At 39.8% G+C, this 14,564-nt stretch overlaps 1 protein-coding gene across 1 annotated transcript in view; it reads right to left on the reverse strand.

The window, feature by feature from the left end:
* ptprt (protein tyrosine phosphatase receptor type T) overlaps positions 1-14,564 on the reverse strand; it is a 236,773-nt gene that overhangs the window by 108,965 nt on the left and 113,244 nt on the right. Inside the window, exon 11 of the mRNA XM_026347177.1 lies at positions 7,727-7,836. Coding sequence (XP_026202962.1) covers positions 7,727-7,836 — 110 coding nt within the window. The remainder of the gene's footprint in view (positions 1-7,726; positions 7,837-14,564) is intronic.

Here is a 14,564-nt window from a genome sequence, read left to right on the forward strand (position 1 = left end):
AGCCCCAATTGGCTCGAGGGGGTAGGAAGTTGTAGAGCTTGTGCACCACATATAATCCTGTGTGTGTGTGTGTGTGTGTGTGTGTGGAGACGACACCGGGAATAGGGATGGGGGGGTCTAGATGGATAATCCTCTCCGACTATTATCCTGTGTGTGTGTGTGTTTTTGGGTGGATATATTTATATCACAGTGAGGACATTCCATCTAGTCCTCACAACTTCAAATGGCTGTTTAAGGATTAGGACTTGGTTTTAGGGGTTAAGGTTGAGATAAGGGAACGGGGACTTAATTATGTCCTTACAAATAGAGTAAGACTGGCGTCTGTGTGCTCGTGCGTCTAGGTGTTTAATCCTCCTCTGTTTGACTGCAGGCTGACAGATTAGAGTCGTCTTCCTTCCTGGCTTCAGCTGTGTTTTAAGAGACGTGTGCTCTTTGCTGCTCACTTATTTCCTTTAACATGAACATTATTTATTATTTCACCATTTTCACATTTATGTCAAATCTTCATTATAAACATTTCTTGACTGTCTCTGAAGGTGTTTGTTGTTATAAATAAAACAATTTCTGAGGTGGACAGGGGTTAATCTGCTACTGAGTTCACAGGAACACTGCTGCGTGTGCACACAGCTGTGATGCACTGTGTGTTTCAACACCAGCTGATCGTGGTCTGTACCGTTCAGTCTAGCATGGCGTCATGATTCCAGACATGTTTGAAGTCACTCACCTTTTCTGTCGCACTGTGCCGTTCTTATTTTAACACGGCAAGTAAGTTGGACAGTCTGCTGTGGAAGAAAACTGTGTTTCAAAGCTGTTACTAATGATGTTTAAATCTCAGGGGGATTCTGAATGGGATTGTAAAGAGTTTGGTGGTTCCAGTGGGTCATTGAGCTTCTTTTCTGTCCAACCCAAAATAACCCGACCACAGAACAGATGAAAAACTGTAACAGTCAGATTTTTCACATGTTGCTGAATGATAACACTGTGGTTTTCTATATTTGTGTTATGTTCAAAACATCTAATACAAAGATTAAAACCACCAATGAGCTATGTGTACTTGAACTATAGACTATATACTGTATATATAAGTATTACAGTCAGAAGATTTAATTTTTCAATTTATTGTTGGTTTTAGTTTTACTAAATGCAGAAACCACTCTGCAGGATAAAAACGTATCATGTCTTAAATAAAATGGCACTAGTTCTCGAACCCTATGCATTGATTATTTTATTTTATTTTTTTATTTTATTTTATTTTTTTTCTGTAGGTAAACTTTCCCATCATTTCAAACTCTGGTCTATTAAAACAGTTATTTCTGCAACACAGATTAAAAGTGGCTAAAAGCTCCATATCAGGTTTTTAGCTGGCGATGTTATAGTGGGGAAATGTGAACCAGGCTGTAATAAATATTTAACATACGCACATAAAAAGGAAAAGCAGAGCTGCATTACTATACACAAGTACACACAGAGAGACACACACAGGTGTAAGTGATACTAGACCATTCCCCTGCGGGCCAGACAGGCAGTGTGACAGAGTAAATGGGGTCAGCAGCTCAAGGACCTGAAAGCCACACTAAATATAGACCATTATTGACAGAAAAGGAAAACAATACAGAGAAAGAGGAGAAAGAGAGGGTGAAGAGGCGATAGGTGGCAAAATGAAGAATGCTACGGGTAAGATTGCTTCTCTCTATTTATGTCGGTGTGTTTTAGGGGTGGCCACAATTTTCTATCCACATTTTCTGCAAGCAGCAAATTCTTTCATCTTCTCGTTCCTTATTCTTTTCTATGAGATTTAGCAGGACAGGAATAATTCAAGATCAATACATACATGTGTGTGTGTACCCCTGTTATTTCATCAGCTGTAGAACCAAACTGAAGAAACACATGCTACTGCAGAGGTCTATTCCTGATCTTCAGCTACATTCAGACCAGGTAGACGTCACATTATGTTGCAGGTAAAACCAATCCTACTTCACACCAAATGACAGACTGGTGCAGTTCTCACTGTTAAAGGCATATACTGCTATCCGCATATAAGGATAAGCCTAAGATTGCTGTGTTTTTGTTCTGCAGTAATGTCTGGAGTATGTTTATCTATTCTAATTTTTACAGACACTGTTTCTAGTTCCTTTCTAGTTAGTTTCTCTTTATTGAGGTCACTTGCCCTGTTGAATTTTTGAGGCATCTTAAACTTCCTGTTTTGCAGTAAGCTGAGCTGAGCCGCTGCGATCGCTCAGTAAACAGTAAACAAAATCAATAGCAGGATCACCTCCGGTGACTGCTGCTTCACTAATGAGAATCAATCATTCCTTTGTTCAGAAACCAGCGATAAGAGAAGAGAATGTACCAACCGCACTGTATGTCTCTCGTTTCTACAGAAATCAGCAGGTAACTCATTAAAGTAAATGCCAGACTGGTTGGCAGCATTGATTTCTGTGATTGATTAAAGGTTCTGTGTGAGGAGAGAAGAATTGGAGAGAAAAGTTATTCACACACGAGACCAGACCGGAATAACTACATACTGAACTAGTAGCCCTTCACTTGGTCTGGTGGATTAAACAGCCCAAAGCTTTGTCAGCACAACTTTATTATTCTCCCTCCCGAGTGCAGCAGCTGGATATGAAGCAGCTGGATTGTTGAGAGCCTATGAATACACCAGTGCATGGAGACAGGTGGTCGCAGGTGCTTCAACATCCTCATACGTCCTCATACCTCACATCACTGGGTTTGAGGACCTATTCGTACCTAAATAGTATAATGGGTCCTTTTTTTCCAGAACTGATACACGTTAGTGTCACATCTGTGGTGAGAGTTTATCACAGTTCTCTGCCTTTGACACCAAAACATCATCATTAGCAAGAGAATGTAGTAGTTTGAGAATTATTAACTTATTTAATTGTATTATAAGTCATTTGTGGTAACGTACCCTCTCTGTAGTAATTAACACATTCTGAATTTGAAATATTTTAATGTACTACAAATCATTTAGGAATCAATAAAGTCTTATTGTATTGTATATGAAAGTATATTGTATTTAGTGTGTTACCTGAGGAGATCATTCCCTCATGCTCAAGCTTCCAAAATGTGTTTAATGAGGCCACTTTAAACTGGAGCTGCAGAATCTACAGCAGCTTTCTCCTCTAAAATACCTGCTTTAAATTAGAGAAGTTAGTGTGTTTGTTAACATTCAGCAAGTATTTAGGAGAGTTTTGGTTTCTATAGAGGAGAATACAGTCCCACTTAGATCACTACAAATAATTCTGATTATTCCTAAACTCAATTTACTTGTTACACAATGGAAATGTTTCCTCCATCAACTGTGATTTGAAAACGAAAGCATTCCGACTGTCATGTGGTGCTGATTTTGTCTTGTTTTGTCAAATCAAATCAGCAAAGCGCTGATCCCATGATTTGCTTCAGTGCGTCTTCTTTTTTTTTTCTTCTTCTTCTTCTAATCAATATTAGCACCAGCATCTGTTCAGCTAGCAGGAGATCAGGAATAACTCTGCAGAGACTAGCGGGGGAGGGGGGGGGGGGGGGGGGGGAGCAGAGAGAACACAGAGGACTCATATCGCTTGAATGGACTGACGAGGCAATCAAAGAAGGGATTGACAAGGTCGTGATCTGTGTGTGTCTACAAGTGTGTCGTCTGCTCTCAGTTCAGTTACTATCAATATTGTTATATTATCTGAGGGGTCAGAGGGGGGGTCAAGTTGCATAGAGGCTTACACAGGTGATGCCACTAGTGGAGCCCTCAGATTATACATGCAGCTAGTTAGCTAGCTATCTTTAAAGGTATTAAACAGCTGATGTGCTTATATTATGCTTTTACTCTGCACAACCAGGAGATGATGGATGATAGAAACCTGTCGTAGTTAAAACTGATTATTAGAACTGTTTATTATAGAAAACTACTTGACATTGTAAATTAACATCCCTGCATGTGAGTACGGTTCATTTACACTACTTTAAATACAAACTTTAAATACACACATAGTGCTCCCCTATGGGTTTCAAACTAACTCCAGTAAGTAAAGCTAAAGCCCGACTTAAAGATCTACCGACCAGCTTGAGCCAATTAACTGGTGAAAGATGTCAATTTAAGAAGAGCAGATAAAAATCCTGCATCAAAATGTATCTGCAGGAAAACAGAGACTTCTAATGAACTACTTTGTCCACTTGCTATGATGTCCAGTTCCTCCCTAATCCCCCCCCCACAGTCATTACTTTGGTTTAGATTCTTTTGACTCTCCTCCTGATTGGCTGTGGAGGGTGCCCTACACTCATTTATCAGCCATTTTCCAATGGCTGATGAGACTTTCTACTGTTAGCTGGACTATATCAATGAGCTTACGATGTTATACTGATCAGATCGAGTCCTAATTAAATGGATCTTTTAGATTTAAGATTATTACAGTAAAACTTTGCTGCAAGTCTAATGTGATGTTCACCTTCCACGTGGCCAAACTCTGGTACAGTGTGTCTTTAATTTATTCCTCAAGGTCTTTGGAAGAAATTGGTCATTTTTGATTTAAAAACTAGGATATAACACAACTACAGCAGATTACAATCACCACTCTTCACCGGTACACTGATGAGGAGATTCTTCTTCTTCAAATCGTCCGCCACACCTCCACCCACCCCTCAAAACGCCATCTAGGCATCTCCTCTTCCCCAGACATCGTTTACCCATTCTCAAATAAATGGAGGGCAGTAGGGAGTGTGTGTGGGTGGGGGTTGCGTCTCTTTAGATCTCACCCAGATGTTTCCCTTTAATCCTGTAATTAGCTGCAATTATAGTAATGAATACAATGCATAAAGTGACCATATTTGCACTGAATTTATTCCTGTAATTACGCCATACGATGAATGCTGCTGCTTTTGGACACCTCTCTACTCGCTCGCTTGATATGTTTTATCTCGTCTCCCAGTTCTGTCTTAATCCTTCTCATTCGACTTATCTCTCTCCACAATTCTCAACCTCCACCCATATATCTCTCCAGCCGTCCACCACCTGTCCCCTCCTTCTCCTTATCCAAGGTGTAATTCATCTGGTTTTCATCATGAAAAACAAGTGGCACAGAGTGGGGAGGAGGGGGGTAAGAGACAACAGAGAAGGATAGGACATGACAAGAGCCCCTTTAGATGTTGCAGATGATGCCTTTAATCCTGTCAATAGCTGCAATTATAGTAATTATCTCTAATAGCAGCACATTGTGTTGAGACTCTGATATGCTTAACAGATGATGCCGAGTCGTGCCGCCTCCACTGGGCAGAGAGGGCAGGGGAGCTCCGATTCATATTAATGAATCAGGCACAAAACAAGGAGAAATTGATGATGGTCCCAAAAGGTTTATAGACTGTGCCGAGAGTTTTTCAAGCTCCGGGTCGAGGTCTAATAGAGGTCTCAGAGATGATTCTGAGTGGTACTGTACAGAGAGCGAGTGGAGACTGGAGATTGATGTTAAGAGGTAGAAACGATTTGCTGCCAAAATAAGATGTGCTTGTGTTACAAAATGTGTGCGGTTGTAAGAGGAATCAAAGACGGACAGCTCAAATACAACCTCTCTACAACTCAGCCGAGCTGATTGATATAATATTTATGAAATATAAGTGTATTCAGCAGTACCAGCACAAGCTCCTTTAAAATGTATGTGTACTACACATTTTCAGTACCATTAGAAAATCACACAGACAAAGAGCAGACGACTCTTAAGTTTACAGAGGTTTTATTTGTGTATATTAGAAGTAAAATAAAGTAAGAATGCACACACACACACACACACACACACACACACACACACACACACACACACACACACACACACTTACCCTTTTACTTCACGCATTCACACACACACACACACTTTTCATACACTCACTCACTAACTTATTCAAGAACACACACCCCTTTGCTTGGCACTTCACTCTCTGACACACACACACACACACAAATAGCCCTGGCAGGTCTTGGTGTGAGGTAGCTCCTTGATGCAGTGATATAAGAGGCAGACAGGAGACAGAACGGGTCAATAATTCATTAGATAGAGGGCTCAACTCAACTTCAACCCGAATAAACCGTCTATAACCACACACACACACACACACAAATGTACACCCACATCTCTCAATCTGTCTCTCTATCTCACTCACTTCCAAACATTGTCTAAAGGACTGTCAGGGGATACATCTCTCTTCCACTGTCTCGTCATTCCCGAGCCCTACTTCTCTCCCTCCACGAGACTTAACATCCAACTCACACCCAACTTGCTGCTCAGAGTAATTTCATCTGAGTGTTCATTTCTATTCCTGGAGATAAGTCACATTTGAGACCAATATGACCTGACTGTTATGTGCCACATTAAATATGAAAAAAACACTTTCTCTACCTGTTTTAAACAACACCAGTGAGTTCACTACTGGTTTCCTTTGACTTTAGCTTGTTGCCTTTTAAAATTCATAACATAAACCATAAGACACAATAAAATCTACTCTTAAAGCTCATTTGTATAATGTTATCTCACAAGTACTGTACTCGATACTGTATGTACAAAAAGTATCTGTGCAGGTTAGTGTTAATCTTTAATTCAAAAAAGAAAATTTGAATGCAAAATTACAACAAGACAACTAGTGCGGTGTGGAAGAACCTGCATTGAGCCTTGAGCTCAGCCCATCCAACGCCTTTGGGCTGAGCTTAAATGCAGACATGTAGACAAATGTCAGGAAGGCCGTAAGGCATAACTTGGCCAATCCTCTTGGGACTAAATGGAGCAAAATTGCCTCTGTGAGAAAATAGAGGCCTGTGTGTGAAACTGGCCACGAGTCAGAATCAGGTTGTTTTAAATGGGTATAAATGTGTGGTATCGTGCAGGTTTGTGGTGTTTATGCAGACTAGACAACCTCACATTCATGACACATTCCAGTAAAAACTCTCTTCCCGCTCTTTCATCTGAACCTCTCGTACCCTCCATCTCTTTCTTCGTTCCCCTTGACTTGTCTCTTACCTTGTCTCAGACACTTGCTCCTCTCTTTCACACGTTCTATTGTCATTGTTCACTTTGAAAAGCTGTTCAACAAGTTCTTGGAGTTCCCAGCTCTCCCTTTACTCTGATTGTGTTTGACTGTTTCTGTGTCATATGCCTTATTGCACCTCGATATATTGTACTTAAACAATTAAATCACACCTCTTTCTCTACCCTGAGCCTATGTTTCATCTTCTCTTCCCTCCTCTTTTCTGTCTACCTTGTAGCTGCTTCATCTCCAGCTCTCGTCAGCCTCGGCTGACAAAGGTCTGAGCGTTTCTGGCTCCAGACGGGCGGACAGATGCTGGTGTTTCTACTGCAGTTGCAATAAAGCAGCAAACTGTTGGAAGGTCGGCAGAGTTGAAATGAGAGATTTGGGAAATGAAATCAGCACCATACCTGAAACCCTCTGCTTCATACTGTCAAAACCAAATGTTTTCATTTGGACTACAAGCACACTGTACTGTAGGTAATTCTGTGTGCCATGGCAGCACATGCAGATGCAGCAGCTTCCTGAGAATAACATATGCATGTGTCTAAAAACCGTTCTCTGTTGGTGAAGCTTAAAATCACCGGTGCTGTTAAACTGCTGTGGGACATCACAGCTGCTGTTACTGTGAGAGTCACTGTGAAATCTGTGTCCTATGCTCTCACATTTGAAGCCTCCTCGTATGGATTTAAACCGACACTGCTTGACTGACCTCGTACAGTGTGATGACTCCATTGGTCTCATTGGGAGCTTTCCACTGCATGAAGATCTTCTCTTCATAGGGCGTATTCTGGAGGGACTCCATCGGCACCGAGCCAGGCACTGCAGAGACACAGAGAGATTTCTAGTTACACTTCCTTAATAGATAAATACTTATTCATCCTAGCTTTGACAAGAGTGTAGGAGGTACAAAAAGAAGGAAATTAAGTAGTTAATGTACTTATTGCAGGTCTGAATATTCTTTTGACCTTGTGATGTTTTATTTTACCAACTTCAGTTAATGTGTCTTATAATAAAGTGTAAAATGTGCTGAAACACATAAACACGTCCATATGCAACCTCTTGACCTACTGTTTCCTTCACTCCTAAAAATGTAAAAAAAATATTCTTCTAAAACAAATAAAGCCGTGTTCATGTACAGTCCTGATCCACAGAGAGCACTGCTGAAGAAAGATCCGAAGAAATATCAAGGTGGGGGAGACGAAGACGAGGAAGGCGAGAATTAGAAGAGAGGAAGACGTGAGAAAGAAAGTGAATATTAAATTTCACTTGAGTTTCTCCTTATTTAATTCTATTATTTAAGTGTAGCTAAAGTTTCAAATATCTGGGAACGTACTCATCACAAATATTAAGTTACCTAAAATCTAATTCTGGGCTCTTTTCCTTCTGAGGCAGAATGAGACCTGCTGCTTGCTCCAGAGGATTTTATCATGAAAGACATTTGCAACAATTAGATTTGACGTGATATTCCATTATATTACTTATATTATAAATTTTCTTTAGATATATTAGATTTTGCTGATGAGCACACACAGTAAGAACTGAACCGAGAGACACTTTCTGAAAATGAGCTTCTGCCCAAAGTCCTGCATGCTGTGATTGAGATAAGGTCACAGTATCTAAAAAACAAACATAACTGTACGTTTATCATTAACATATTTTCAGATGCTGAATGAACATGCACAGTAAACACAATTCAAAAAAATACACAGAGAAAGGTTTTAGCACTTCTGTTTAATTCATAATCACCCTGTGATGCTTCACAACACATGTTGAGGTGAGTTTTACTGTGAGCTTTGACTTTCAGGCACTGCTGTAGTATTGTGGAGCTCAACTGCAATTTGTGAAATTAAAAGAGTCTCATCCCAGGATGAACAGGATACAGACAAGCTGCTATGATATCATGCAGACATAAATCTTGCAGCAGCCTCAGTGAATAATGGAACAACTGCTGAGACAAAACTACAGCAGCCTCTGTGATATTCTTGGGCTGTGGCTGCATTTCCTGACCCACTGCTGGGAGCCTTACATTCAGATCAAACTCATTTGGATGGGATACCTCAAACTAAAAACCTATTTGCTTACAAAGTCAATTATGAATTCAATGTCAGTGGAACAGCTGTCTTCTCACAGGGGAAAACTTTCACCTGACGTCTACATGCACTGATTCCCAGGTTAAAGTGTGTAATGATGTTTGTTGTTCTAGAAAAAAAGATGCTATTTATTATATTGAGTGAATTTATTTGCTGTACAGCTACTAGATACTGAAGATGGGAATGATGCAAATGTCTCGTCTCATGTACACAAACAACAAAGGGACACGCTTACAAGTGTAAACAGACACTTGACTCATTATAGTAAAATCTACCTAGTAACAAGAGTGAGTGTGTGTGTGTGTGTGTGTGTGTGTGCTTGCAGGAAGAGGCAGGCTTTCACACGTCTGTATGAAGGAATACAGACAGAAGAGGTGTCAGACACCTTGTGAGGGAGTGAAGCTGTCAAACACTCACATACACACACACTCACACTGTGTTACACACAGGCACATGCACGCCCAACAACAGACCTATTAACACAGTTGTGTATGAACACAGATTCACGTGCACACAAACACACACGTGCATTAAGGGGTGTGAATTGTTTTAAATGCTAAGGAGGAGACAGACAGTGCCAAGAGGGACGACTCACTGCGATGTGTTAAAATGCGCGTCGAGTCCGACAATGGCAGGAAGCTGTTGTTTTTCCCTTTGTCTAATGCACCACAACTGGAATAAAGCTTTTTAAGAACATCCTGAACATTCAGCCGTTTACAGCCACAAACTGAATCTAGCAAAATAATAAAAATAAATAAATAAACACACTGGATGCACCAGAGCATCTCCTTTGACTCTTGAGAATCTGCTGCCATTATCCATCTTCCTTCGAAACATCAAGAAGTGTTAGGACGACCTCCAGCGTGCCTGGAGTGGGGGGTGGTGCTGGTGCTGGTGGGGGTTCAAAGCCCTCCTGCTATTTTTCAAGTGCTGAAACTGCACGGCCTGTCTGCATCACACAGGGCACAGACCAGTTCCTTTGAATGCTCACAGTTCTTTTTGTCACAGCCTCGTATTTTTCACTGTCACCACTCCCTTTAAACCTCATGGTTCCTGAGGTTACGCTTGTTGAGGTGTTTGTTTGTTTGTTTTTTTCTTCTTTCTCATTTAACAAAAAACCTTTTAAACATGTTTATTTTGTTGTACTTTCATATTGCTAATGACTTGTGTCCTTTTTGTTTTGTCTATTTGCAGACAAATGAACAGCTTCAGTGAAATTTGGCCGTGAGCGCTGCTCTACCTGTAACATTTGATTCATCACACCTGACTGTGAGAGTTACAAGCTAAATCCTTTCATCCAACATGTATATTCATTTAATTATTTATACTTTTTTTGCAAAGCTTCTATTCATCCCATTTAGATGACAGGTGCACCTAACAGCTCTGAGCAATTTGAAGGCATTTTGCCGACAGATGGCACTAATGTGACCATATATTGAAATGACCACAGCTCGGTGGCTAATTGACTCATAACGTGTGGGTCATTTGAAAGTGTGTAAAATTTTACCTGAAACCATTTTAGATCCAAGTATTCACAGGATTTAGGTTTGTTACAGACGTCTGCATGCTGTGAAAGACAACAAGCAGATTGTTGTGCATGTACTAGACTGGCACTCTACAAGTATGAACTGTATCTGTATCTGTATGATGCACATCTGGATGTAGATGCAGATAAATAATCACATTCTTATAATTATTATTATGTTTTTCTTAAAGATCTAATTCAGAGAATTGCAGTTTTTTGTAGTATTAATAGTTGGACTCAGCAGAAGCTTCATGACCTACAGTAATAACAGTTTTGGTATCTAGGTGAAATGATTTTAGATCCTCGTAATTATCGCATGTATTTATTCACATGTAACTGCATAGTATCCCATACTTAAAACAACCACAACACAGAGAACATCTAATGATCAAAAAGTCAAAGGTCACAGGCAGATGTGGATTTGCACGCACACACACACACGGTCTATCAGATTGTTGGAGAAGTCTCATGAAAGAATATTTTGATTAGTAATTCCAAGGTGTTGATTAAGGCCCAGCCTGTGGAGCATATCAAATTATCCTAACAAAGAAACGCAATTAGATGCTGCCATTTTTATTCAACACCTTATCACTCACGTTTGTGTGTGGATGTGTGTGCTCCCGTCATTTATGAAGCTGCTGTGTCTACCTGCATGTCTGGGTGGTGCCCTGTGTGTGTGTGTGTGTGTGTGTGTGTGTGTGTGTGTGTGTGTGTGCGACACGTGACTCACATTGTGCACTCTGGCAGCTGCTTGCTGCTTTCTAGCTTCTACATGAACATGTGTATCATGACTCTCTCATTTGTGTATCTGTGTGTGTGGTTGTTCCCGTTCAGTGTCGGGGTGAGACAGAAGAAAACAGGCTTCATTGAAAAGATAACGGCAGCTGTACCACATTAATCATAACTTGATTAACTTCCACCTTGCTGCACAATGAATGGCCTGCTTTATTACACCGCCACTCACCCTCTCTTCACTGTGCAGCTACATCTCTCCCTCTCTTACTCATTTTTTTTTATCCATTAACTCTTTCACTCTCTAAATCCGTTGTTCAATTCAAATTGTCTTTACTGGTATGACATCAACCTCAGTGTTTCCTCTCCAGCTTCCATTTTTCTGGAACTCTCTATCGGCACATATCCACGTTTCCCATTATAACAAACATAAGCACACCTGGTTGTTTACGTTCTCTGCTGGTGTTTAGAGGTTTTTAGCAGCTACTTGTGAGCAAAAGCAAATCAAAAACTGAAGCTTGTTAGTGACAGTAGTTATGTGTTTCACCACATAACTAAAACAGAAATCATTCTATTATTTAATTTGCAGCAGGTTTCTGGCTAAATTAAAGTTCAGGCTCACTTTTATGGGACATGTTGCTAATAAAAAAACTCAAAGTGTCATAGTTAAAACTGTCTAGAGAGATACTTTCCTGTCCTCTGTGCTAAATTAAATGCAGCATCTTTGTTTTTGGTCTATTTTTAAGAACATATTTGAAACCAGTTTTATTTTATGTGTTATCCTTGCAACTCTCACATAACCTAAAATCATATCACAATGCAAACAGAAGAGCCTGTGACATGATTAAAGTATGTGCAGCATAATGTTGCTGTTATGTACAAAAGCCCTGTGCTCATCAGTCATTGTAGAGAATGACATGTTTTTGTCCTTTCAGAAGGTGGATATCTCTTTTTGGGATGAAACACTTCATTTAGTGAAGTGTTCACATGTGAAAACATGGTGCAATCCATCGAATATCAATATTTTTTAAAGGCATTCTCATGTTGTTCAGGATTTCATCACTGTAGAGGTTTATCCTCTACGGGAAAAAAATAAACACATCTTGATGAAAAGCAAGCCGACAGGAGTAAGAAGCAGTGCTGCTGGGCTGGATTAAGATTAAATAACACATTGTGATATAAGGATTACAGGAAAGCTCTGTATTAGTGGCTGTGATTTGAGACAACTGTATTTGCCTTGTTTTTAAAGGGAAGTGGGCGCAGGAGCAGGTGTTTCTGTGAAGAGGGGCTGTGTCTTCCACTGAGCAGATGTTAAAAATCCTTCTTTTAACATTCAAATATCACAGAGAGACGTCTCCGTAAAACAGCAGAAGACAACAAACTGTGTTAAACACGAGCTTACAAAAGTTAAATCTGCACATTCTTTGAAACACGAGGTTGAAAAAGTTCGCAGGTAGTTAAACTGAACATGGTTAGTTAGAGAAATCAGAACACAGCCAGTGATATAGAATCTATTTTATCCTTTTTTCCACTTTATGCATTGAGAGCATTCGATGGACCTTGATATACTGTATGAAATAAATGGTTAGAATGATGAAAAGCCTGTAAATAAGAGCTCTTCTATCACTAAATGTTCTTTGAAGAGTTTCCTCTTTGAAAAGCGACAGCTGCCGAGAAACAGAAATAGCAAACTAATGTCTCTGATTGTTGTTTTCTCCCACTGTGACCTCAGGAAAACGCTGCACTGTTTTGAAGAAGGATTAATAATCTCAGTCAGTGTGACCATCCTGAGATCATCCATCTGTAACAGGAACCAGAGTATTTATAAGGACAGAAATATGTTGCTAACAGATGGACTGAAAGAGCTTTTTTAACATGTTAACACTGAACATCTTTGACTTTGAGAAATGCTTAAGCACTGATACAGGCAGTCCTGTTAAAAACAACATGAATGAAGCTGTTATGCTCTCCTGTGGTTGTAACATCCTATTATTTTGTTTTATTATTGCGATACCCAGGTCTTATCTTGTCTTCATTATAAATAAATCAGATTTCTTACATTTCTATTGAAGCACTTCTTAACATCATTATCTAGAAATTACATTTCACAAAGCAGTTAACAGTTCCTTTTAACGTGCACTGTAAATGAAATGAAGATAGTGGCCTGACTATAATAGTTGATTGAATTAGTTCACTACATGTTGATCGTATCTAAGCACCATCAGATGAGTCAAAGCAGGATACAAACAGACAAATTAGACAACATAGAAAGTAAAAAGAAATGTAGAAAGACAAACACAGAGTGCTATCTGTAAAATTCAAAGGCATACTGTTGTTGGATATTCATCTCATAACTCCTACAGCTTCTATTTACTCTACACCAAAACAGTTTCTGCTAATAAATGTGGTATAAATGATGTTAAATGCTCAGTTATTGAGTAAAATCTGTATGGATATGTTTTGTATTATTTATTTAACCACCCTAAAGTCTTATTGTAAAGGTCCCCATTGTTTATTACAGTGTCCAAAGATGCTGAATAGTTGAACTTGACTGAGCTTCGCCTAGTGGAAGACGCCACTCTAGTTTTGACTTGAGGGCCACACAGCATCCGCTAGCATCAACAGCGATTCTACTTTTAACCATATAGTTTGCTAATAAACAAAACTGTGTTGCCCTGCTCTTGCTCATGCTACAGTAAATATCGGAGGGGTTTGTGAGCTGAAGAGGCGAGACAGCAACACCGGCCTCCTCTGGCACGTTACATAGATAAAGAGACCTGGCAGTAAAACAGCTGTTTTGCTGACCTGACAGCTACCTGACAAATAGGTGTTTTCATGGTTAGGTTAATGGGCTGGTGTGTACAATGAGTGGGCATGACATTTGTCTCTGAGGCAAATGACTGTGTGCGTGCGTGCATGTGGGTATGTGTGTCTTTGTGGCTTTAAATTGTCTTTTGTCATTATTAACGTATGGACAGCTGCAGGAAAAGGGACAACCGGAAAGCAAAATAACAAGAAGATACACAACACGAATAGACACAAAAGTGCAACAAGCCTGGAGAATTTCATTTAGTCACCTCTAGAGTCAAACTGAAAACACTAACTTCACAGGGTGTGCAACTCACTGTGTGTAATAAAGTACTATTATTCTATTATTACCTTTGTGCTATTGAAGGCGTTCAGAAGTAAGTGCACTCATC

Source organism: Anabas testudineus, chromosome 5 (assembly GCF_900324465.2).
Source record: "Anabas testudineus chromosome 5, fAnaTes1.2, whole genome shotgun sequence".
Lineage (NCBI taxonomy): Eukaryota > Metazoa > Chordata > Actinopteri > Anabantiformes > Anabantidae > Anabas > Anabas testudineus.